Source organism: Nycticebus coucang, chromosome 10, assembly GCF_027406575.1.
Source record: "Nycticebus coucang isolate mNycCou1 chromosome 10, mNycCou1.pri, whole genome shotgun sequence".
Lineage (NCBI taxonomy): Eukaryota > Metazoa > Chordata > Mammalia > Primates > Lorisidae > Nycticebus > Nycticebus coucang.
In genome coordinates, this window is record NC_069789.1 from 85,966,297 (window position 1) to 85,982,242 (window position 15,946).

At 35.6% G+C, this 15,946-nt stretch overlaps 1 protein-coding gene across 5 annotated transcripts in view; it reads left to right on the plus strand.

Annotated features, from left to right (window-relative positions):
- Positions 1–15,946, plus strand: part of COP1 (COP1 E3 ubiquitin ligase) — a 249,419-nt gene that overhangs the window by 24,949 nt on the left and 208,524 nt on the right. For 2 of the 5 annotated variants that reach the window (XM_053605282.1, XM_053605283.1), the window contains exon 3: positions 6,791–6,888. The exons of 2 other annotated variants lie outside the window; for them this stretch is intronic. In XM_053605282.1, coding sequence (XP_053461257.1) covers positions 6,791–6,888 — 98 coding nt within the window. Of the gene's footprint in view, positions 1–6,790; positions 6,889–11,004; positions 11,127–15,946 lie in introns of those variants that run through there. One more of the 5 variants, XM_053605285.1, reaches the window with a different exon arrangement.

Here is a 15,946-nt window from a genome sequence, read left to right on the forward strand (position 1 = left end):
ATCCCTTAGTCTTGAAGAGTATTGGGTATTAATATCAGTCTGTAAGACCTTTAGTTTCATCTGGAGCATGATGCTTCAGTGATAGGTCAATCTTCTGGACATTTAAAAAGTTTAGAATAACAGTAACTTTCTTAGCGTGCGTAGTCTCTGTTCATTATTATAAAATAAAAAGGATTGAAGTGAGAAGAGCAGTGTATACTCTTGGCTAAATAAAGCAACTTTTATTGAACAGAAAGGTGTAATATGAAATGTCAGTGTCTCCTTTCCCCTAGTCTTTCTTGCCTACGTCTTCAGAGGTTATCACTGGTGAGGAGTGATTGTGTATTCTTTTTTTTTTTTGTAGAGACAGTCTCTCACTTTATGGCCCTCTGTAGAGTGCTGTGGCCTTACACAGCTCACAGCAACCTCCAACTCCTGGGCTTAAGCGATTCTCTTGCCTCGGCCTTCTGAGCAGCTGGGACTACAGGCGCCCGCCACAACGCCTGGCTATTTTTTGGTTGCAGTTTGGCCGGGGCCAGGTTTGAACCCGCCACCCTCGGTATATGGGGCCGGCGCCTTACTGACTGAGCCACAGGCGCCTCCCTGTGTATTCTTAATCTTTTTACCAGGTTTTTTAAAAAGACCATTTTGCTTTCTTGAATACTTCCCTAGTATAGAATTGCATTAACATTATTATGATTAATGAATCACTTTCTGCTCTGTATTGCTAATGAAATTCTGGTCATGTTGGTCTTGCTTTTAGGCTGATACAGGTATGGTCTTGATCTTTTCAGGCTGATTGTTGGGCAGTCGTTGTCTTTCTGGTCCATATATTGCTCTAACCTATAGTATTCCATAAGAAGTCATATGCTTCTTTCAGAGATTTTGGATTTTGATTATTCTGGAAAATTAAGTGATGTATGGTAGGTTTCTCTACCTTGGTACTTTTGACATATTAGGCCACATAATTTTTTGTTGTGGGTGACTGTCTTGCACATTATAGATTGTTTAGTAGTGTCCCTGGCCTCTACTCAGTTGCAACCATTTCTTTCTTTTCTTTTCTTTCTTTCTTCTTTTTTTTGAGACAGGAGTGTTAAATTGTCACCCTTGGTAGAGTGCTGTGGTGTTATAGCCCACAGCAACCTCAAACTCTTGGGCTCAAGTGATCCTCTTGCCTCAGCCTCCCTAGCAGCTGGGACTACAGGCAACCGCCACAGCACCCGGCTATTTTTAGAGACAGGGTCTTGCTCTAACTCAGGTTGGTCTCATGAGCTCAGGTAATCCACTCGTCTCAGCCTCCCAAGTGCTAGAATTACAGGCATGAGCCACCGCACCCTGCTAGTTTGAACTGTTCTCTCCCCAGTTGTGACAACCAGAATCTTCAGACGTTGCCAGATCCTTTGGGAGAAAGAATTGCCTTCCATTTGAGAACTACTGATCTGGAACTAAAAGAGCAATTTCTTGACATTGATAGATAAGGAGTCTATTTCTGGCTGTAAAACTTACCCAACCTTTGTCAAGTCATTCCACCTACCTCTTTTGCTGCCCTTTTGCTCTTCCTCATTCTCTCCCCTCCTTCTCCTTATTCTCTTCCTACTCTTTTATTTCCTTTCCTTTCATAAATTTAAAACTATTGAAGTCTGAAATAGATTGTAAAGTGAGGTTTTTATTTTTCTTAATTGTTCTCTAACTTATATATTCACTGTGGCATTTAAAAAAAGGTTGTGGAGGTGGCGCTTGTGGCTCAGTGGGTAGGGCACCGGTCTCATACACTAAGGCCGGAGGTTTGAACCCGGCCAGGGCCAGCTAAAACAACAATGAAAATTGCAACAAAAAAATAGCCAGCCCTCATGGCAGGCACCTGTAGCCCCAGCCACTTGAGAGGCTGAGGCAAGAGAATTGCTTAAGCCCAAGAGTTTGAGGGTGCTGTGAGCTGTAACTCCATAGCACTCTACTCAGGGCGATAGCTTGAGACTTTTATCTCAAAAAGAAAAAATAAATAAAATGAAATAGGCTATGGGTCAGTTCAGTAATCTTGCCTCACTATGTTGTTAAGTGCAATAAATTAATGACTTTATAACTGGGCAGGCCTGGCCTTTTCAATGAATTCTTTAATCTTCATGGTGTCTTTAGGTCTTTATTGGAGAGCCCCATTGGTTTCTTAAATAGCTTTTTTTGTCCCTCCTCTCAAAACAGTTTAGGCAAAGATCCTCATTAAAATTTGATTTATTTTGTATTACCCTGATGAAACTTTAAGATATTAAGTAGAAAGTGGGTTTTGATAGGATGGAGACCATAATATTGGCAGGCGCTAATAATAAACGTAACATTGGCAGGCGCTAATAAAACTGGAAGGTGGTGGTTCCAGTGTGAGGCTTGCTATACTGTGCAACTGTTTTACAGTTTCGTTTAAAGCAAAAGTTTACAATTATTTACCCTATCCTAACATGTGAAGTCTATGGTACTTTATATTGCCTGTTGAGTCAACTGTCTTCTAGCTTATATCCTGGCTGGTAAGCTAGAGCAAAACATTATACCACTTTAAAGCTCCATCCAAATTAATAGCACTAAATCAAATTGGACCACATCAACTGTTTATCCTTCAATCCACATGAAAATGATAAATCTTCCCTAAGAACAGGTTGGAGGCAATAGAGCAGGAACTTCTTTCACTTCATTCGTTTCTACCTGAGAACTCTTATTTTTTCATGTAACCTACTGTTAGCTGTAGTCTGAATCTCAATGAGATAATAAGGAATACCTATGTATGGCTTCTGTATAATATAGAGGTAAACTTGGCTTTTTGTTTTTGTGCCCTTGCTGCCTCCAGCTTGTCCCCTGCATCTTCCCAGAACTCATGCCTACCAAGTCCTTACTTATTTACTATTTTGCTTCATTGTAAGCTAGCTACAATTAATGGGGCCTTCATCTTCATTTTCCAGTATGTGGGGGATAAAGCATGGGTGTTAGATTGCCCTATGAGACTCTTTGCTAATTCATCATCTTACACTATGCTATTAGTCTTTCTTTATACTTGGTTATTATATGTGACAACTGGTACTGATTTATTGTTCTTATAATTTTCTGATTACTTACGAGTTATTTTTAGTCTACCCATTTTTGTTTACAGATTGAAAAACATACTTGAATTTTGTTCACAGACACATATGTGGTAGAAGAAACAACCATATACAAACATCCATTTTTTATTATCAGATATATACTTAATAGAGGAAATAGGTACTCATTTATGTCAGCATACTATGGTATTAAATAGTTCTTTTTGCAATGTGAATAGCTTGAAAACATCTCAGGGAAAACCAGGTATTATATCCCTTTTACTTTTTTATGCCCACCAATTTTTTTTTCTTTTGAGACAGTTTCACTGTGTTGCCTAAGGCTAGAGTGTGACAGCCTAGCCCATAACCTCAAACACCTGGGCTCAAGTTATCCTCCTGCATCAGCCTCCCACGTAGCTGATACTATAGGTGCCTGCCACCACACCTGTCAAATTTTTCTATTTTTTTTGTGACAGTGGGGTCTTGTTCTTGCTTAGGCTGGTCTTGAACCCCTGAACTCAAGGGATCCTCCAACCTTGGCCTCCTAGATTGTTAGGATTGTAGACATGAGCCACTATACCCAGATATGCCCGCTGATTTTTGATCACTAGTCTAGGCACTTATCCTTCTCTTGATATTCAAAGCATTTTATCTTAGCTCCCGATGGGCTAGCCAGATGAGAATGAATTAGAGGTACTGGGGTAAAAAGTATTGAGAATTTCTAGTAAGGTTTTATATGACCCAGAGGGCAGCAGAAGTATGTTGCTTTTTGGTTGTATCTATTCCTTCATCCAATCATGAAGGGTATAGAGATAAGTAAAAAAAAAAAAAATCCCTGCATTTAGTAAACAGAAGAGGGGCTGACAAGCACATACATAAGTAAGTATAAGATAGTAACTTTAATATTTTGTAAACTCAAGCAGGTTTACTCTGGGTGGTAATGGGATGGTAGTGAAGTAGTAGATTCTGTAAGGTAACCTGATGCAGCTTGTTATTTAAATTTTATAAAATGGCATGTAATTTGACACACTTTAATTATATAGGTGAATATTATAAAGTGTGATACAGAAAAATCTCTGGAACTTTTGTTCCTGAGGACAATTCCTTCCAGCTGTGTCGCAGATTAATTTTTCTTCTGGGATAGTGTGGTAGTAAGCCTGTTGATGAGGGATATGTTTAAGATGCTGAAGAAGAGAAAGGAGGGTATTCTACTAGGTTTTGGAATAATTTTTTGTGTATTTACAAACTCTGTGACTTAAGAACTTAGGTTGTTCTTATTTTATTTGGTCATTTTCTAACTACTATCTGTTTGTTAAAATACAAAACATCCTTCTGTTTATCAGTCAACTATCTCTTATCTTTTCCCCCATTTCTTATCTTTAATAACCTTCGTAGAGTCTTTCTTTCATGACTTTCTTTGTTTGAACTTGCTGGTTTTTCTATCCTTTTTAAAAAATACTAAGCAAGGAAAGAACTTGCTGATTTTTTTAAATGTTAAATCTTACATGTGTATTTCCTGGTAATGTTAACTATTTTCCTTTTTTCCCTAAGCATTCTAAAAATTTCTCCATGTTGGGATAGTCTATTGTATTTGCATATCTACATTATGTTTCTCCCTTGTAATAAAAATGATTTTAAAAATTAAGTGTATTATTTCCTTCAGTGAAATTTCCACATAGGAAATTTTCAGGAAGATACAAAGCGTATCTTGTGATATATGGTAATCCTACCCTTGCCATAGTTGGAAGATGTAATGTTATCATTTCTGGGGCCTGGGGGCAAGTCATCTGTAGGGCAGATACTTGAACAATGTCTATTATGTGCCAAGCATTTCTCCATACTCTTTAGGCCCCTGATCTGTGCCAAAGACCATTGTTACTTGTATTGTCTTACCTTCCTCCTTTTTATTTATCTTGAGTAAAACACATGTTATATGAGAAAGTAGTTGATAACAGAACAGTAGATATAGGTTTTTATTTTGTATTATTTTGCTTAATGATAAAGTGGAGGAGGGTAAGTAATTCAAAAAATCAGCTTTAGTTATAAAGCTGAAGTAAATTTGTCGTAATTTGGATACAGAATAAAAGAGGTATGTTCTCTATAGGAATGATCTTTATAAATCACCTTTGTGATTTCTTAGAAATCATTTTTTTCTGATTGTTAGAAGTAACATTTATTTATTATAGGAACCTAAATTAGAGAAAAATTACAATTAGAAAAAAAATTACAAAAAAGCATTTCCCATAATTATTACTATATGACTCAGTTAAAATTCTGTTAGCATTAGCATGTGACAGGTGTCTTTTTTAGTTGATTTTAAATGTACACAGGCCTGGGCCAGCTAAACAACTGCAACAAAAAAATAGCCGGGCATTGTGGCAGGGGCCTGTAGTCCCAGCTACTTGGGAGGCTGAGGTAAGAGAATCGCTTAAGCCCAAGAGTTTGAGGTTGCTGTGAACTGTGACGCCATGGCACTCTACTGAGGGTGACACAGTGAGACTCTGTCTCAATAAATAAATAAATAAACATAAAAACAATGCAAAACAGACAAGGGATTATGTTGTATCCACTATGTTATATATTATTATCTTTATTCACCAATATAGTGATATAGTGACTTTTTTCCCCCTCATGTCGGTTTTAAATTTTTTTGTGATTTGGTTGAAAAATATTTAAAGAGCTTTTTATTATAAAGAAATGCACAGATGTACAAGGTAAATAATTATATACTTTAAGAAAGGGAAAATTTCCTGTAATCACATTTCTCTAGCAATAACTATACATTTTTTATGTCATACATCTTATAGTGTAATTTTTATCAGCTGTATAACATGGCATTTGATTAATGCTTGCAAGCTTATTTAGTTTCCATTTATTTAGGTTGCATTTTTTTTATTTTACAGATAACCATGTATTGAACACCTTTCTGCATATATATTTCATTTGGATAAATTCCTTGTAGTAAAATCACTTCATTAAAGGGGATGTAAACCTTAAGGTTTTTTACATAACTTGCTTTCCAAGGAAGTTGGGCCAGTTACATTTTTCTCAACAATACCTAAGATTATTGGTAGCCATATGTACTTTATAGTAGTTTTTTTATTTAATTTTTCCCTACTGCTTGGCAAAAACTAATATATAATTTTGTTTTATATTATTTTTTGATATGAGGTCTCATTATCTTGCCCAGGCATGCCTCAAACTCTTAGACTCGAGTGATCCTCCTGCCTGAGCCTCCCAGGTAGCTGAGACAGGACGTGTATGTTACTGCATCCAACTTTACATTTATATTGCATTTTTGTTACTGGTGAAGATGATGGTTTTCTCATGCCTATTGACCAATTCTTGTCTTTAGTTGAATTTTCTGTTTTTCTTTTTTATTTGAATGAACTGTTTTTGTATTAAGGTTGTCTTTACTCCAAGAATATGAATAGTCTATTCAATTAGCTACAGGACTTTTTTGTATTAGTATAAAATAAATTGCATAAACTTAAAATTTATTTAATACATCTTTTTAAATTTTATATCCAAAAGGCTTATCATACAAATTTATTTTAAAGTAATTTGTGTATACTCTTTATACAATAAATGCCCTCTATTATTGATGATATGAAAATATAAGCTGAAATAAATTTATTAGATTACGTACATTGAAAATGAAGAATAGGAGACTAATCGGCATGATTTTGTGATCAGTTTATTGATTTTTTGTTGATTTAATTAAGCCTTTTTTATTTTTTCCCTGCTAATAGCTACAAGTGTATTCATCAGAGTTTGGAGGACAATAATAGATGTCCCAAGTGTAACTATGTTGTGGACAATATTGACCATCTGTATCCTAATTTCTTGGGTGAGTCTTTGGAATAATTTTTATTTGTTGTTTAATATTCTGTCTCCAAAAGTGTGTGCTAGCACTAATTTATTTAGAAAACCTAGTTTATAAGTAAGTAGGTCTCTCCTACTCACCCCAGTGCTGTCCTTTTCCTGGGTTGTGGCAATGATTTCATACATTGTTAGTAGAATAGTATATTATTTTTACGTTTCATTTTAAAAAATTGACACAACTTTTAGATTATTACCTAGATGTCTGGACAGGATGTGAGACTTAACAAAAATGCCACAGGCCTGGAATACTTTTACATGTCTATGTAGGATTATGCATTCCTGCTGTAAGGAAGACGTGGTTATAAAATTTACAAGAGAAAAATGATAAGAACAAAGAAGAGACATGAATATGGAACTTCTAAGTATAAATGGTAAATGGTTGGAAATAATAGCTGCTCAGAGGCCAATTGTGACAAAACATTCTACATGTTAACTAGCCTGAGATAATTGTAGGAAATCTTTAGTCTGACTGTTTGGGGAATGAATAATAGACCAAAGATTAATTTTGAAATAGAGGTAGGTGTGAAGTAGGCATGTATATCAAAAAGTTAATTCTTCATTCTCAAGACTAATATGCTTAAAGTTAAGGTTTGGTGACTACTTGTGTATAATATTCTGACTTGCTTGACTCAAATGGTGGTCTATAATAAATGATGAGTTTGTATTTCTCAGCTGTGACTTTCCTTTTTACCTCTTCTCTAAAAGGGCACTAGCTACAATCCTTTTTTCTCTGTTACTCTTCACTGCAATTCAATATTTTTTTCTTAAGGAAAATCACTGGATGACTGTATAGCAGAAAAGGGGCCTGGTGGAAATATTTTGAAGATTTTCTGCCAAAATGACAGATTCTTCTAAATAGATAAAATCTTAGGGCAGACCTGGAAAAAAAACTTAAGAAAAGAAGAAAGAGAGAAATATTGAGTGGTATGGTATCCTGCAGGACTAGACTTAATGGGTTAGGTTAGCTAAGAGGGAAATCAAGTGCCTCAAAGGAGAATCTTTTGTCTGCTTGCAAATTCGGATTGATACTGCCCTCTGTGATCTAGAATCACTTTTCTCTCTCTTGTCATTACTTTGGAAAACTCTTTGTTCCTTTGGAATAAAGACAGAAAGGAATCTTATGTTCTGAATATTTTGGTAATTACTGAATTTTTTAGGTAATATTCTTTCGTGAGTGTACAACTTAGAAATTTTGTTATATGAGTTTATAAATAGTGAAAAAGGGCGTACTATATACTAAATAGTATAGAAGGAGCATAAAATACAGCACTGTTTAAATTGAGAAATGATTCCCTAAATTATATACATCCTCAAATAAATGCATCCAATGAATAATGAAGTCACAGTTACTGATTTTTTTTTTTTTTTAAATAGATTTTCTTTTTTTTTTTTTATTTTATTTTTTTTTATTTTTGGCCGCAGCTGGGCTTGAACCCGCCACCTCCGGCATATGGGACCGGCGCCCTACCCGTTGAGCCACAGGCGCCGCCCAGTTACTGATTTTTTTAAGCTAGAAATTATTTTGGCTATGATCTATAAGTAGTGATAACTTTCTTTTTTATGGAAAACTAATTTTGGTTTTAGAGTGTAAGTGCTTTATGCCAATTTTTGAAGTCTTTTAATAGCACAGCTTCCAATTTGATTGTATTTGTCAGTCACAGAAATAACATTTTATATATCTCTCTTTCTGTTTTTTTGCCAGTAACTTTTTTCACCCTTCTCCTTTATAAAAACTGATGGCCAAATCCTAAGATTCCTAGCTGGGTAGGTAGAAACTGTCTCCTGTGTGCTCAGAAAACAGACATTGAGATCTGTTGAAAGTGGATAGTGTGTGTTTTTTTTTTTTCTGTACTGAAAAACAAAACAAACAAAAAGACTCTTATTTATTTTCATTGCTTTAGCTTGAGATTACATGATTTGAATAGTACTTGCAGTTATTACTTGGGTTGAGAAGATCTTGAGCCTTTTAAAGTGACTTCAGATTTCCTCTTGAACATGGTAAAGTAACTAAGGATATGTTTTATGATTCTGAAATATTTTAGGTAGCTTTGCAGCTAATTTATTGCTAGGTCAGGGCTTTTCATTGCATGATTTCTGTAGCAGTACTCTTTAAACCTTCTTGTTTATACAACCCATGTGAGCATTTAGAGAAATGATGTACCACCTCACACATTTTTAGGTAGGCATTTAAAATTTTTTATAATTTTAAGTGATTATAAAGAATATAATTTCTAAAGTATGATAAATATGGTTATTTCAACACGGAACTATTCTATCTTTTTGAAAAGGATCTGGTAGAATCTAAATATAGTGATTTGTTACTTAATATCATTGACTTAAAAACAAAATAAACTCTTCATTAACAATGACAAATTTTATTCATTCTTTTTCTCTGTGAATTTCATCTTAAATTTCTTATCACTCACATCGTTTTTTTTGGTAATATTTTCATACTTGAATTTCTTACTGATTTACCTGCAATACTTCCCTGTAACAGAAATGTATATACAGACATAACTTGCTTTATTATACTCTATTGTGATTCACAAATAGGACATTTTTTTAAAAATTGAAAGTTTATGGGAAGCCTATGTTGAGAAGGTCTATTGACACTATTTTTCCAACAGCCTGTGCTCACTGTATGTCTCTGTGACACACATAGTGGTATGTCTCACAATATTTCATATTTTTTGATTATTATTATATCTGCTGTGGTGATATGTGATCATTGATCTTTGATATTACCGTTGTAATGTTCTTGGGCAAATTGTGCCCATTGATAAATGTTGTGTGTGTTCTGACTGCTCCACCGACTAGCCATTCCTCCATCTCTCATCTTCCCTTTAGCCTTTCCTATTCTCTGAGACATGGCAACATTGAAATCAGGCCAGTTAAAAACCTTAGAGTGGCCTGATTAAGTGTTCAAGTTAAAGGAAGTGTTGCACTGTCTCTCACTTTATATCAAAACCTAGAAGATTAGATTTAGTGAGAAAGACATATTGAAAGCCAAGATAGGCTGAAAGCCAAGGTTCTTGTACCAAATGGTTAGCTAAGCTATGAATGCAAAAAAAAAAAAAAGCAAAACAGCCTTATTGCTGACATGGAGAAAGTTTGGTGATCTGGATAGAAATTCAAACTAGCTACCACATTCCCTGAAGTCCTACCTTAATCAAGAGCAGGGCCCTAGCTCTCTTCAGGTCTGAAGGGTGAGAGAGGCAGAAGAAAAGCTTGATGCTAGTGGGGTTGGTTCATTGTTCTTTAAGCAAAAAAGCCAGCTACGTTCACAACATAAAAGTGCAAGGGGAAGCAGCAAGTACTAATGTAAAAGCCACTGGAAGTTTTCTGGAAGATCTAGCTAAGATCATTGATGAAGGTGGCTACACTTAGCAACAGATTTTCAATGTAGACAAAACAACCTTCTCTTGAAAGAAGGTACCACCTAGGAGTTTCACAGCCAGAGAGGAGAGGAGAGGAGAGCTCAGTGCCTGGCTTCAGAGCTTCCAAGGCGACTAATTTAAAACCAGTGCTCATTCCCATTTTGAAAATTCTAGAGCCCTGAAGATTTATGTTATGTCTCCTTTGCCTGTACTTTTATAAATGGAACAACAAAGCCTTGGATGATGGAACACCTGTTTATAACATTTTATAACCTGTTATAATATTTTATAACCTGTTTATAATATTTTAAACTCACTGTTGAGACCTACTGCTCAGAAGGAAAAATTCCTTTCAAAACGCTACTGCTTACTGACAATGGGTCTGGTCACCCAAGAGCTGTGATGGAGACATTCAAGGAGATTAATGTTGTTTTCATGCTCGCTAACACAACGTACATTCTGCAGTTGATGGATCAAGGAGCAATTTTGACTTCCAAGTCCTATTATCAAAGAAACAGTACATTTCGTCATGCTGTAGCTGCCGAAGACAGTGATTCCTTTGATAGATATGGGTAAAGTAAATAGAAAAGCCCTCTGGAAAGGATTCGCCATTCCAGATGCCATTCGTCTGCCATGGGAGAAAGGCAAAAGATCAACATTAATAGGATTTTGGAAGAAGTTGGTTCTAACCATCACGGATGACTTTGAGGGGTTCAGTGAAGGAAGTAACTGCAAATGTGGTGGAAGTAGCAAGAAAACTATATAATTAGAAGTAGAGCCTGAAGATATGACAGAATTGCTGTAGCATCATGAAAAACTTGAACAGGTGAGGAGCTGTGTCTCATGGATGAACAGGGAAAGTGGTTTCCTGAGATGGAATCTGCTTCTGGTGAAGATACTATAAACATTGTTGAAGGGACAACAAAAGATTTAGAATGTTACACAGACTTAGTTGGTACAGCGGTGGTGGGACAGAGAGGATCTTCTTTAAGTTCTGTAGGTAAAGTGCTATTAAAAATCATCTCATGCCATAGCGAAGAGTCAATTTGTGCAACCAACTTCACTGATGTCTTATTTTACAAATTGTCACAGTCAACTCAAGCCTGCAGTGACTGCCACCCTGATCAGTCAGTAGCCATCAACATGAAGACAAGACCCTCTACTAGTAAAAAGATAAGAACTCACTGAAGGTATAGGTGATTGATAGCATTTTTTTTTTTTTTTAGCAATAAAGTATTTTTTAATTATGTATTTTGTTTTAGGTATGGTGCTAGTGCACACCTCAGAGTAGTACAGTATTGTGTAAACAAACATAACTTTTTATACAGTGAGAAAGCCCCAAATTTGTGTGATTTGCTCTATTGCAATATTCACTTTATTGTGATGGTCTGGAACTAAATCCACAGTTTCTGAGGTTTGTCTCATAAGTAGAAATTACACATTAAGATTTCTTTTGCATATAATTTTCTGTGAAGTGTTAAAAAGTCTTCAATGTGTTCTCTGGTTTTTATTTATTAGTATGCTCTGATCAAATATTAAATGTTACTTTATAAACTAGCAGACATAAAATTCTATAGTGAATGTGACACTGAGGGTTAGAGTGCCCTTCTCCCCAAGTAGTTAAGTACCATGGAGAATTTATTGCCTGGACAAGGATTCTTTCTTTGTATTCTTTTTATTTTTAATCGTGTAGCTCTGTAGAGTTCTTGTTATGTAAATATGTTGATAGGGATTGAAGGACTTGTTAAAACAAAATCACTAAATTCTTTGACTCTGCATTACTCTACAGTCCCTACTTCCTCTGAACTCTTTTTCCACCTTTCATAGCACTTTCTGTCATCCTCTCCACCCCACCCCAGAGCATACACTCTCTGTGCTCTTCATCTCACTTTTTCTTGAATTCTCTTGAATGTTTCATTCAGGGTGAAGCTTAGAAGCTGCCCCTCCATTCACCCAGTCAGTACACACATTCTACGGATACAGTTTCTCCTCTTGCCAAGGCTTGCTTCCTAGCTTTCTCTTGGCCAGACCTTCGAGCTTTCATAGTCACTTGGGTGTATGTATTCCATCTTAGGAAACCATTTCCCTGTTCATCCATGAGAAACAGCTCCTCCTCTCTTTAACTGTCTCTCTAGTTGTCTCTTTCTCTGTCCATATATAAAATTTTAAGTTAAGTTTTGTTACGTCTATGATGAGAGATTTTTCATTAATTTAAAGGAAAACATGCATGTAAAATTTAAAATCCCTATTTTTTATTTTATTTTATTTTTTTGCAGTTTTTGGCCGGGGCTGAGTTTGAACCCGCCACTTCCTGCATATGGGACCAGCGCCCTACCCCTTTGAGGGCCACAGGCGCCACCCTAAAATCCCTATTTTTTTAAACAAAGTAGTTGACTCTTTACTGATGCCGGACACTAAGTCAGGTACTTTATGTACATGAACTCATTTAATCCTCATGACAATCCTATGGGATAGGTACCTCTGTTATCATCCTCATTCCTTAGGTGAGAAGAATAAGGCAGACAATTTGAGTAACTTGTGTAAAGTTTTATAGCCAGGAAGTGGTGGAATTGGGATTTGCTATTAGGAAGTCTTAAGTGTCTTTGCTGGAGTGGGGTCTTTAGCAGTAGAAATGCATTTCTTGGTACTATGCTGTGTTTGTTCTTAACACTGTGGATGTTATTAGGCACCATACAATTAATAAATGTTTCAAATATTCTTTAGGTTTAGCTCTCATTTCTAGAAACTGAGGATGGTTTGAAATAAATGCCTATCGTGGTTAGAAATACGAAAGTGTTAGCTGAAAACAGCATATCAGATTTGAAATCCTTTAAGAGCATGTCATCCAGGTATGATATATTCATTCTGTTACTGACAGTTTGGTGCCTGTGAGGCCAAATCAGTGAGAACGACGAACAAGGACAAGTAGTTTGGGGGAAAGGAAAGAGAAGTTTATTAATTTATTGACAGATGAGTAAGGCAGAAAACTAGTGTCTCAAAAGATCACCATCTAGCCTTCAAGCAAGAAAAAAGAGGGCTTTTTAAAAGGGTGTTTTCAGCCATCTTCTGTGGTTTAAGGTAATAGAAAATAACCAGCAAAGAACATTTTTCTGCTCCTTTGATTACTGGCTTTTGGAAGGAATGCATGTTTTCCCCCCAAAAGAGTGGGGGTGGTTTAAAGAAACAACTTGGAAAACATTTCACTGCCTTTTTTTAGATCTTTACCTCTGTTACAGTTCAGCAAATATTGTGTGCCTAATCTCTGCCATTGATTGCTTAGATGAATAGGACAGAGGTGCATATGCCTTGCATTTTCTGAGATTTTTTGTTTTCAAAATTTTAAAGTACAAAAATAATAAAATACTCTTTGACAAGGAAACACATTAACTATTCATTATAGGATATAGTTTTTGAAGAAAAAATTACTTTCTCAGACAGCTCCATGAAAAATCTGATAATAAAAATTTTTGTTTGGTACGTGCAGAATTTAACTGTCATATAATATAGCCTTTTTTTTTTTTTTTTTTGGCCGGGGCTGGGTTTGAACCCACCACCTCCAGCATATGGGACCGGCGCCCTACTCCTTGAGCCACAGGCGCTGCTCCAATATAGCCTTTTATATTATATAAAAGAATATAACCAATTCTTTTACTTTTTCTTTTTGCCTTCATTTGGTTTAATTTTATTTTGCATTTTAATTCTGTAGGCTTTAAAAATTTGAACTTCCGCATTGTTGATGAGAAATACATACAATGATATAAGAGATTTCTTGGTAAAATTCAATGTGGTGTGCTTATGAAGTATTTAACAGTCACAGTTCTCATTCAAATACATGTAGTTAAATCTGCAAATAGAATATTAAATTCTTATTCATTTACTTCTCTTTATTACCACTGGATTATTTCAAGTTGTCCCCTTTACCTTATCTGCATTATAATAACTTAGCTTGTTAGGTATGACTTCTTCATAGTCAGGCTCTGATCTGCCTACATTTCCAGGCTTAGTTCTTAGCTACTGTTAGTCATTCACAAAATCATTCTGACTCTCTGTTTCAACTATATCCATTTAAAATCATTTTCTATTCTGTTGTTTTCTGACTTTGGTGTATATATACATACATACACACACATACACTATACATACATACATACATACACACACACAAGCCCGTGCACTTAGGTGAATTTTTTTTCATCGTTCTTTCTGCTTAAGACTCTGTGTGCCTATTATGGCCCTGTTCTAATGTTACTTTCTGTGTGAAGCCTGGTAACATTTTGATCAATCCCTGGCTGGTAGACTTTGTAAATCTTTCCCAATGATACTACTCACATAAGCACTGCATTATATGACTGTCCCTGTCTTGCTAGTCTGAATTGCTTGAGATTTTGGATTGAGTCTGAATCATCTTTGAATCCTGTATCCTTAGTATGGGTTTGGTATCTGTTTTTTGAAAAATATTTACAGTTGCATCTTGTTCTGCATGTCACTGTAAGTTCCTTATGTTCTCTGTCCAATATTCCCTCACCTGTAATTGGTGATGATAACTTATAAGATGTCTATAAAGTGTTTACGTATCCTAGTTCTGATTTTCTTTTTATTAAATCAGTTTTTTGTATCAGTAGTATGTGTTGTCTATTTTAAAAAAAACAAAAACAAAAAAACAGACCCAGCACACTGGCTTATGCCTGTAATCCTAGCACTTTGGGAGGCTGAGGTTAGAAGGTTGCTTGAGCTCAGGAGTTCGAGACCAGTCTGAGTACGAATGAGACCCAGTCTCAATAGAAAAATCAGCCGGGTACCATGATGGGCACCATGGTAGCCCCCACTACTCAGGAGGCCAAGGCAGGAGGACACCTCAGCACTCTAGCCTGGGCAATAGAGTGAGATCTGTCTCAAAAAAAAAAAAAATTGGAAAAATACAATTAAATATGATTTAAACATTATAGAAAATATTTCAATCCACAGGAAAAGAATTTCCACAGCTGTTTAATCCAGTGACTCAGTGATACTGTCAGTTTCTATATGTCTTGGTCTTTTGCCTAGCTGCCCTTAAGATTGCAAGAATAGATATCATCCCCTTAGAAGCAAGGGTTTTTCTCCTAACCTCTTTCTGAAAGATAGCACGCCTCTTATTGGTCAAAACTGGGTCAAATATGTACCCAATGTCAATCACTGACAAGCATATAAATGACTTGATTGCCTCAGGTTAGTTAAGAATCCTTCCTGGGGTTGGAGAGGAATCTAGCTGCTTTAAAAGTTACTGTATTTACAATGAACAACCACGTTTTGGCCCAAACTTTCAGGAAAAGGATCTTTTAACATTTTAATTCAAATTTTTGTTTATATTTTAGGTGCTTACCTTTTTAAAACATAGAGTTACACTTTTAATGTATAAGCATAAATAAAACATAGGTGAGTATATAAATAGGGAATTAGTGCTGCCAGTGTATTATGCTTATCCTCAAAAATTTGTGCAAAATGTGCACATTATACATGGCAAAATACAGTAGGTGGCAGTCTGATGTAAAAATATTATTTTCAAGAAAAAGGACAGGATGATTTTTGGATAGGTAACTGACAGTGTCTTTCAAGGTGTTTATAGAAATTTTATAAGGAAAAAGAACAAATAAAAATCTTTAATTCCTG